At 37.0% G+C, this 11,112-nt stretch overlaps 1 protein-coding gene across 1 annotated transcript; it reads left to right on the plus strand.

Moving 5' to 3' along the window:
- Nucleotides 1–782: 782 nt before the first annotated feature.
- On the plus strand, nt 783–9,769 carry scel (sciellin). Its single transcript, XM_070976535.1, has 25 exons — nt 783–861; nt 2,259–2,290; nt 2,913–2,988; nt 3,170–3,232; nt 3,578–3,652; nt 3,758–3,790; nt 3,980–4,021; nt 4,108–4,143; nt 4,284–4,352; nt 4,439–4,501; nt 5,007–5,075; nt 5,181–5,249; nt 5,353–5,409; nt 6,285–6,353; nt 6,572–6,610; nt 6,702–6,770; nt 6,861–6,908; nt 7,011–7,061; nt 7,773–7,841; nt 7,981–8,034; nt 8,155–8,217; nt 8,324–8,395; nt 8,518–8,626; nt 9,143–9,245; nt 9,381–9,769. Exons 2-25 carry the CDS (start codon nt 2,272–2,274, stop codon nt 9,395–9,397), a joined length of 1,434 nt encoding a protein of 477 aa, XP_070832636.1. The 5' UTR covers nt 783–861; nt 2,259–2,271; the 3' UTR covers nt 9,398–9,769.
- The last annotated feature ends 1,343 nt before the right edge of the window (nt 9,770–11,112 follow it).

Below are 11,112 nucleotides of genomic sequence, written 5' to 3' on the forward strand. Positions count from 1 at the left end.
ATTACATATAACAGGTAATCCAAAACAAATGACTTTGTCTTGATAATACATGATATTAATTGCTATTTAGTAGATGTTTCATTCAGGGTTTCAGTACTTAACGCTGTAGTGAGACCCATAAGTCCTTATTTCAGATATTATGACATTTGCTGGACGTCAGTGAGTGACGATTAATTCTAGAACCTGACACTGAAAATCACTACTTTCATTAGCGTACAGGTGTTATTTGTTCACTCCACTGTCAGACAGGTATTGTATTAAAAAGTCAACAGGATATTAATACATATTTATAATGCAGGATAATACTTTGCAGGGACATGTTTCACATGTTAAATTAAAGCGGCAAATCAATCACATATCTCGACCAAAGATCTATAGAGATATATTACAGCTCTGCTTGCATTGTGTCACAGTGATTATGCATAAACTCTTTAAAAATTGATATCTCCATTAAATCATATTACATTAGGTTCAGTGCTACTGTAGGATAAAGAAGTATAAAACCCCACACCCACTTCGCAGCTGTGCTGCCTTGACACCTAAGTTGAATTGCAGGTCCTGCAGCACCTCCACCCAATTCCATTTTTTTCAGCCTTCAAACAGCAGAACAATTATGAATAAGGTACAACTGGTGATGACAGACAGAGAAAAATCTAGTGAGAGAGAGAGTAGGACTGTTCTTTGATTGTTGTCTGACACCACGCCTTTGGGTGGCCTTGGAATCTCCTCCTTTAAGGTTAAAAGCAGAGGGAATGACAAGGGTGTGATTTGAAAGCACAGAGTAATAGACAGGTGTTAAGACCTGAGCTTGACAGAGAGTTTACCTTATCTGTACAACAAGTCGTGGAGCTTTCTGTGAAGGTACGTACCCTGTCTCTTTCCCAGTCCTTTGTCAGGTTGCAGTTTACATTGATATTTTCGTGTTATGCTATTTCAGGCTTCAATTTTTCTGACAAATGTGCTTGGACAGAAATGGAATGGTTTTATGTGTGATACTGAGTACGCTGAGACAAGATGCTTTACACTAAGGTACAATGGTTCAGGAAAAAGAGAAGCAAAAACATATGGTTAAGGATTATGATTAGGGTGTAACAGTGTGATTATTACAGAATGTACTCTTTCACACACACACACACACACACACACACAGTTGGATTGAATGAACCTTATATCTATAAAATGGATGGTTCCAAGCAAACATGAGTGATTTGCATTTTTAAGAGCTAACCTGTTGGAACAGCACTGTCTACCTCGAAGAGTTTTAGGTCCATGCTGCCAAACTAGATCTGCCACAGCTTATTATAATAATGAAATATCTCAAGTGTCCTAGAAATACAAATAAGAACTGATATCAGAGGCAGTGCCCTCTTGGGCAATACATTTTGATTATTAATATATAATCCTAAAGAGCACATTTTGAACTCTTGCAGTCTTACAAGGCTCAAAACCAAGACACAGAAACAAGAGATTCTGCTTAATCTAACTTAAACAAGTTGATTTTTGACAATCATCAACAATCTCAACAGTTCAGAAAGCTCCAAACAAGTTTTGTTTCAGTGCTTTACCTCAATCTACTACAAACAGGCCAAAATAACGCAGAGAAACCCATCACAAAACACAATGTTTCTGGACTAATAGCACTCACTGTGTGACTGATAACTGGACAAATGTTGCATTTCCGATCATAGCTTCCCTCACAGCTCTAAACATTTGCCTTAAGGTTTCTGATATGGAAACATTTGTGTTGGAGCGCGCATGTAGTTGAAAGGGCACAATCTTTATCATCAATAGCTCATGGCATGTTGCCGGTACGCCCCTCTGTTTTGCTGACAATGGCGTGCTTGGAGAAGGTGTGTTATGGGGGGTAGGTGTGTCTTGTCAGTACAGATCAAGACAAACCAGTTCAGGGCTTAATCAGTGAGTCTGGGGTTGAGCAGAGTTGATATTCTTCACACACAGTGACAAAACCAACCTGATGAGATGTACATATGAGGAGGACGTAGGATACAAATGTGCTGTATGTGAAAAGCATTGATTACTCAGCTTTTGGAGTGGATTTTGTGTGTGTGTGTGTGTGTGTGTGTGTGTGTGTGTGTGTGTGTGTGTGTGTGTGTGTGTACTGATCTCAGGTCAAACTTCAGCACACTGTAGTAATGTATGAAAGGTCTCAGCCTAAAGTGCCATCTAGTGGCTAATCAACTGTAACGTCATTATTATGTAATGTATGCTGTTTTTTATTTCTTCTTTCACACTTGCAGGTGAAGTTACAAAATGAGCAGGTATTCAGCCTGTAAGTATCATATTTATCAATTAAAAAAATAGTAAGAATAAAGTTTCTTGTAGTGATGATATTTTAGAAAACAGATTCAATATTCAAAGTTTAAATTTGTCTCACAATGTTCATTCAATTTAGCAAAACTTGTGTTAGACTGCATATATTTCTAGATTTCTTTTCATCTCTAGTTCTTCTTTCGCCTTGTTCTAATCATTATTGCTTATTGCACACCAATATTCCAGCACAGCCATAAGAGTATTCCAGCCTTGCATTTCACTGCACATACAGTATTGTTTGAGCATGTGACAAATAAATGCACAATAATGCACAAAGAGAAATGTAATAATACGAAAAACAAGTTAACACTGTAAAATCATAAAAGGCAATAACAAATTAACCACATACTCCTGAGGCTGTGCTAAAAAGGCTTGTGCGCATAAAGAAATGCAAAGGATCAAAATTTACACAAAAAATATACAGAATATAATTATTAAATGAACACAGATGTTAATTATATTATATCATATTTCAAAGGCTGTGTTGTACAAAGTTAAGTCTCTGCCTGGTTAAAATTTTTGTAACTGCTGCTGAATGTGTGAGCTGGAGGCACTCAGGTTTTCCTGTGTTGTGTTTGCAGCCAAGAGCACCAAGACCAATCTCCTGAAAGACAACAGCTGGATCAGAAAAACGGATGATGAGGAAGAAGACATCGAGTAAGTCACGGAAACGTAATAGGCGACACACCAAAGAAATGGCACAACTGTGACTTGTAATTCATTCATTCAGTATAAAAAAAAGCCTCCCTCTGCATTCCTTTTGCAAGACGCAGCGTTGAGTCATCTCTCGTAGTATTGTAGTAGTTAATTAGTTTTGCATTCTTTTTCCCTCCTCCAGCTGTGACCCAAACTTTGGCAAATTTGTTCTAAGCCACCACAAATCCAGTGAAAATCTTCAGAGGTAAGGCAAACCTTTCAATTTTTTTTTATTTTTTATTTTTTTATTTTTTATTTTTTTGCTCACTCATGGGGTATTTGTGTATATGTATTTTAAGTTATGAAAAGTTATGTTTGATTGTGCCACACGGATGAAAGATAACAAAAAACAAAATATTGTGTCAAGTTATTTAAATAACAAGATGTGTATTGTAGGAATGTCTTATACTGTATTGACACAATAAAGTATATTAAAAAAACTTTTAATTTTTCCTCAAATTAAGGACAAAAACTATTGTTTACCGGGTGTAATGCAAATAATAGTCATTAATCCATTTACTTATTGTAATATTTTGTCTATTGCTCATAGTCCAGAGGCTGAACAAGTGAGTACCACCAAACCAGCACAACGCCCGTCAACATCAGTGTCGGCTCTCACAAAAAGGTAAAATTTTTATTAACCTTCTGTTCTCTCTCAAATGTATGAACTGATATTGCTTAAAAATAAAAATACAGATCTGTCATTTGACTGTGATATGTGTCATTGCAGATTCAGTGGAGGTCTTGATGAACCAAAGAGCAGGTTGGTACAGTTTTTCTGCAGTAAAATAGTTTTGTCCTCTGCAGACACACAGTACAGAACTGTGAGGATTTAGCTCTTTAATCTTGGTTTACCCTTCAACCAAGTCAAGACACTATGGCTGAGTAATGCTTGAAATTTCTCCACTGTGGGACTAATAAAGGTATATCTTATCTTATCTTCTATTGGCAGCACCCTCCCTCCCAGCAAGACGACATCCTCCTACACCAAAAGGTGCATACCCATAACGGCACAAGTAAAGGAACAATATCTCAGTGACATTTGTAGGATTTTCTCAATAATCTGCCTCTTCTTTGCAGCACGTACTCCAGCCCGAAACCAGTTTCTCCCAAGACGTATGTAAATTTTCTCTTTATCATGTCACCACATCCAAGACTACTGAACCTAAAACATATCAAATATTTGCAACAAACCAATAAAGGGAAATACTACGCCTCAGCGTTTATTAATTTGATCTGTATCAATCCTCCTTTAGCACCACACCAAGTCTGGTCACCAAGAATGGGACCACTGGTACCCCTATCACCACCACCCAAACCATAAAGTAGAGAATATCACAGCATCAATATGTTATCATCTTATCATACATTAAGTCTGTGTCACTTTAATAACAACTGGGTTTTCTCGCAGATCCCCTGTGAGTTCTTCTCCCGCCAAGACGTTCAATGAACGGGTCAAGTCCTCAAGCAAAGGGTAAAAAAATACTGCCACTCAGAACTCTTTAAGCACCAGTTCTTCCCTTACATACCAGTACAACCGTGTAAAAATACGGCATTAACAAACAAAGCCCTACATTCAAAAATGTACTTTAAGTATCAAAAGTAAGTGCATGTGCTGCAGGAAAATGGCCCCTGTGTTGTATCATCATATCACATTGTCAGACTGTTGATTCTGATGCATCAGATGCATACTTTTCATGCTTAAAGTACAGTTTTTTATGTTTAGTGAAGTAGAGGTTTAAAAGTAAGAGTATTTCCATTCTGTGTTACTGCTACACCTCTGATGAAAGCATAAGCAGCATTTTATTGCTGTTAAGTTAGTTTTAACTGCTCATTACACAGTAGTTTAGTCAGATAAATCTGTGGAGGGTCATCAGATGATTTGGGGGGAGGGAAAAAATGTAACATGCTGCTACACAAAACAAAATATTTTTACCTGTTTTTCCTATCACATTAATGTATTTGTGATTTCCACACAGGGCGCAATACTCGCAATATTCTCCCACCAAACCAACCAAAGTGACTGAGACTGCTCCCACCAATAAAGGGTAAGATTTTGTCTTATATTGGATATATTGATATTGTTGGATTATTGAAAACTCTTTATTTAATCAGTAGAATTTAATTTTAATTCAACCTGTATTTCTGAGCAGTGCGGAGGACAAACTGTACGACACACTCATCCCCTCGTCTGTCAGAGATGATTCGTCAACCAGAGACAGGTGATATTTTCATTCATTGAGCCAAGAAAATGATTTGTATTGATCATGACGGCAGGCAATCAGTAATTATACACTGTAATAAAGTATGTTTTCTTCTTCACAGTAAAACAGCTCTCTCCCCTACTGAGACTGTGACGGTGCAAAGCAGCACTGACACTAAGTGAGTATCATTGTGGGTGTAAAGCAGGGCAGGCTTTATATTCAAGTTGATGAAAGTACATTTTATTGGCAATAAATCCCATTAACATACAAAAGCCCACAATGAATTGATCCTACTAACAAGTATTGTCTTTGTAGTCAAAGTCTCTGATCCCACATAAAACCTCCTGCTGCCATAAATGCACAGTATAGCAGCAAATGCGTATTAGTCCACCACTGAAAATAGTCCCCAACAAATGCTCCATTTACCCTTTTTGAGTAATGTTTGCTAAAACCTACAGTGCCCAGCTGATTAAGGTAATTACTGGGCCTTTTTAAAACAAATTAAATGTATATGAATATTTACATCTTCAGCAGGGCCTTGGAGCTGAGTAGACAGGGCTAGGAGGTTATACGTACTGAGAGGTGAACTAACGTATTGTTGGTGTCATGGGATTTGTTGCTGAAGAGCAAAATCTAGACTAATGTTGGCCTTATCCTTTCAAACTATGACTACAATATCCTCTATATACTACAATGTCACTGAGCCCTGACATAATGAATTTTCATCTCTACCTCAAGAGACATGTAGGCTAATTGGAGGCCCAGATGGCCTGTTGGTGTGTGTCTGGTGTTTGAGTGTGTAGTGTGGTCTTCCATTGCCTGGTGCCCCCCACATTATGTCTCTAGGATATGCTTGGACAACAATAGAGAGTTATACAGAAATATTGCTGCTTTTTGTTTATTTTTTCAAAAATAATATATATTTTCTTAGAAAATAAAAGTTTAATTCAAAGCAGTGAATTCATAGCAATAAAAAGCACCTTTAGTCAATTCAGTTCACTCATACACTTCAATCCATACATCACTTACAATTTAACCTGTATTTCTGTGCAGAGCAACCGACCAACTTTTCGACACACTCATCCCCTCGTCTGTCAAGGGTGATTACTCACCCACAGACAGGTGATATTTTCATTCACCAAGCCTAGATAACAAATCATAAGGTAATCACTAAGTATATGCTATAATAAAGTATGTTTTCTTCTTGACAGCAAAACAACTGTGACAGTGAAAAGCAGCACTGATGGGTGAGTTACTGCAGGACAACTTTTACACAGTGACAGTGACGTTGCATGCCAGACAGTCACATGACAATATTTTGTCATGTTTTATTTTTTCAGAGATGTTATTAAGACTATAACGACAAGGACTTCCTCTACGTAAGATAAACCAATATCAATCATAAAAACAGAAATATACTCTACAAAATAAGGATTGCACTCATAATCACCACATATTGTGTGTTTGCAGGGCTGAGGATGACCTGTATGACACCCTCCTGCCGAAATCCATTACGTCTAATCTGTCTTCTCCTGTGAGGTGAGACGTCTCAGTGAATGACTTTTAACAAAACATACAACTGGTTCATTTTCCTGTCAGTCAAACATGACATTGTCATTGTCTCAGCAGTTCCAGCATCACAAAGACAGAGACAGTCACAGTAGACAGCAGCAAAGGGTGAGTGCTGGAAAGGAATCTGGCTGAGATTGTGCAAAAGTGCTTTGCATGTACAGTATAGTTAACCCAGTTTCTTCTGGCTTTGTCTTTTGTGCCATTTAGAGGAGAGAGCCCAACTCTGGCATCACCATCTTCCACCAAAAGAACCAGCAGGTAAATATGCTGATTACTGGGCAATACAGACCCTTAAAAGAGGCAGTTAGGATAATATGGGGTTAAGACGCCTCCTGAAGAACATTGTCTATTTACAGAGAAAATACTTTGTGTTGGAACGTGTGTATGCACAGCACGATAGTCTTGTTGTGAAATTAAACAAATAAGTCATTTTGGCGATCTACAGATTGTATAATGTACACGAATATACTATCTAATCACGAGCATTTTTAAAATTTGCAGGCCAAGGCTACTTTTTAACTTTTAAAGGTTTAGACCTGACTTGTTCTTCACTAATTGTTTTTCATGTGCTGAAGGTATTGAGCAGATTTGGCAGATCTGACTTTGGCACAATGGTGCTTTGAGCTAAATGCTAACATCAGCATGCTAAAATGCTCCGGATGACACAGCTAATATGCTAATGTTAAGCATGTGTAATGTTTACCATGTTCACAATCATAATCTAGTGTGTTTGCATGCTAACATTTGCTAATTAGTAATAAAAGCAAAGTACAGCTGAGGCGGACAGACATATTGTCAGTTTTAACAGGCTTTATAGTGAAAATGTCTAACAAAAATACTATTTGTGATTGTAATTAGATAGAATATGATATCTGAACTATAATAAACATCTAAACAAATACATAAATACAGCAGAAATGTTCGGTTGCTAGCATGTCCAACTCATTCCTATGCTTCTTGGCCACACAGCTACAGCTCATACACTGATGATGTTCCCTCCACTCGCACCACCTCCTACACCATCAGCACCACGCCCAGGTAATCATTTAACTGTTATCCACATCTCTCACACTCAAGCACACACCTCTTGCGGGAGTGTGTCTGCCTATCCAACCAGATGAAAATGTGGCTGCAGTCTTTTTATTATCTCTAATCCATTGTGTGTTTGAACACACAGTGAGGACTACAGCAGCGACCGTAAACCCTACTCTTACTCCAGACCAAACTCCAGGTATGAAGCAGAGCAAACTAAGACAAAATGTTTTTTGTTTTCATGATCTCTGAGTGTAAAATAAGGAAGAAATATTCTAAATCTCAGATGTGATGTGTGGTTCCTTTTTATTTTGTATAGTTATGAGTACAGCAGTGTCACCAGTCCCACTGTCTACACCACATCATCATACAGGAACAGCAGGTATCTAATGATATTAAATAGGGCTGAGTTCGATATTGGTGCACAAACATGATATGAAAGATCCTGTCACTTGTAGAAACTTATAACTGTGTAACTCTCAATGCAGGTCAGACGATATTCTGACAGATCCAGTCTACACCACCTCCTCCATTAAGAGTATTTATGCAGCTCCTGAGAGGTAAGAAAAGTGTGACATCATTCTCTCTTGATCTTGGAAAATGTACTATACAACTCCTAGTGAATGTAAAGTATATGACGATGTTCTTTTAATATACTGTAATCAACTTTTGTCCCATACAGGACGGTGCTTGAGAAAGACCTGTGCACCTCCTGCCGTAAGCCCTTCACCGGTGATGCCAAGATGGTCCTGGATGACATGAAGATCAACTGCCATGCTTCCTGCTTTAAAGTGAGAAGATTATCTTAGTCTCTCCTTCCATAAAAGCTGAGGATGAAAAAGAAGTATTCAGATGCATTACTTAAGTAAAAGTACACAAGAATGATTAAAAAAAAAAGTATATTATTGATTTCTTACCACTAATGCATTAAAGTGTAGGTAGCATCTTACTGCTGTAGCTGGTCAAGTTATTGTCCAGCAAATACTTATACTGTCTGTAGTTTAATCAGTAAAAATGCATCCTGTCCCTACAAACCCAAAATCCAAATACAAAGGAGTTTTCATTTCTGTCGCCCTTCTTGAAATAACCTTACTTTCAGTGAACCTAAACTTAAAGTCTAATCAGCCACTGAAAACACATGTATGGATGTTCAGAGGTTTGAATCTGCAAAGTAACACGAAACCACAGCTGTCGGATAAATGCAGTGGAGTAAAGGACACAATGTTTCCTGCGTGGAATACAGCTGTGCAGCTGACTGCTCAGTGTGCATCTCTTTCCTCATACGAGTGTTTCTTTGTGTTTGGCAGTGTCAGGTGTGTAAAAGCACTCTGGGTCATATGAGAGCTGGGGACAGCCTGTGGATCTACAAACACATGGTGCACTGTGAGAAGTGCTTTGAGGTCACCAGAGGTAAAAAGTTCCCTTCCAGTTCTTCCTCCTCATGAAAGTCACAGCCCAATGAATAAGTGTTTATATGTATTTGTTAATTTAGTTTGGTGAAAATGCCTTGAATTAAACAGGTAATACATTTATTTTCCCCCACAGATAAGTGGCGGCGCTGAGTTTCACCAAACCTTCGTTGGAGACATGAGGACGAGTGATGAAAGATAAAAATGGATTCCTGTTTATCTATGTGTTTTGGGTGACATGGGCTCTACTATGCTTGTGTTTTAAAGCTGGCAGAGCTTTATCTGGGTGCGCTGACAATTAACAGTCAAGTTTTTTGGTAACATAGTTGTAACTGTATTGTTGACATCATGATATTGCTTTATCTGTATCTACCTTTTTCAGAAATACGGGGAAGCATTTCTAATATTCTCTTAAGTTTGGAGCTTTCAGGGAGGAGCTTGTGTGTAACATGATTGGAGATATTGCAATATTTTGGGCCGGGGGCTTTTTTGTGTGCAATAAAGGCGACCAATATATCTTTATCTGAAAAATGGGTAAAATTGTTTTATTTTGTGTACTTTTCATATTGTTTACTCATTCATCATTTTTTATTCATGAATTATGGTGATCTGAAGTATATTTTTTTTCATGTTAGTGTCAGAAAATGTCCAAATTGAACTACGGCAGTATAAAATGGAATAAGGATTAATACCATGAGTTAAGACGTTTTTTCACAGTATAAACTCTTTCCCCAATTTTACTTACAATCAGTCATACTATTTTTAATTTCTTTATACTACCAACTAAAATGGGATATATTCAAATTTTAATAGATTGTATTTAATATAAGAGAACACATTTTTAGTGTTGTATTATAAAATGTGTTACCTTTATTAGACGTATTCTATAAAAAGTCATTTAGAAATACTACAATTAAAAAAGACAATTAAAAAGTCAGTTGCAGAAGTATTCATCCTCGTAAAGTCAACATAAGTTAAAACTTTGTGTGTGTACCAGCAAAAATAACATAATAATAATAATAATAATAATAATAATAACTGTTCATTTGCTCTGCATTTTCATGGGTTTTAGAAACTTGCCCTTGGTTGTACTGGCTACTTAGAAATTCACAAGTTCTAGTGTAAAGTCCACACTAAATTCTTAATAACTACTAGCTCGTCAAACCAGTGGGATTGGGTTGTAGCAATAAAACTGAAATGACTTTACTAATGTGCCAATATCTTAGCTCAAAAATATTTGTAACACTTAAACACAAAGTCATAGTAGCATCACAAACGTTACCATAATTACCAAATTTAGACTAAGCGAAATGTGTTTCAAAGTTAGCAACATTCATGCTTTTCAGTGGGAACTGATGCTAACCTAGCTAATTATTAGCATAATGCACTGTGATTTGATGTGTGACTTGTGAAATGTGATTTAACATTTTTAGTTTTTATTATTATTAAACATACTTTAATCAAGTGCCATTGTACATAGTTATGTCTGCCATATTTCATAAAACCTCTGTTACTGTTGAGTCATATGTTAACAAGCTGTCAGCTATCGTAGCTTGATTAGTCATTTAGCTCAGTTAGCTATGCCTTGTAGTTAATGGACAGAAATGTTTCATAATAACTAATCTCTACATATGTTTGTCTGATGCAAAGTAGTTTATTTTGGAAATTTTCAGTAAATATACACTTATGTTATAACAGGGCTAAATTTTGACTTCTGAGCTAGCTCAAGTGGCTGCTGGGGGCAGTTGAGGCTACATTCAACATAAAATTACACATGGCAAATATTTTATCGGCTGGTCCCAGTATTTTTAGACTATATATACAGTTGACATCTAACTTGGACTAGGCTACCTTATGGTTACTTAAAT

This window comes from Chaetodon trifascialis, chromosome 12 (assembly GCF_039877785.1).
Source record: "Chaetodon trifascialis isolate fChaTrf1 chromosome 12, fChaTrf1.hap1, whole genome shotgun sequence".
Taxonomy (NCBI): Eukaryota; Metazoa; Chordata; class Actinopteri; order Chaetodontiformes; family Chaetodontidae; genus Chaetodon; species Chaetodon trifascialis.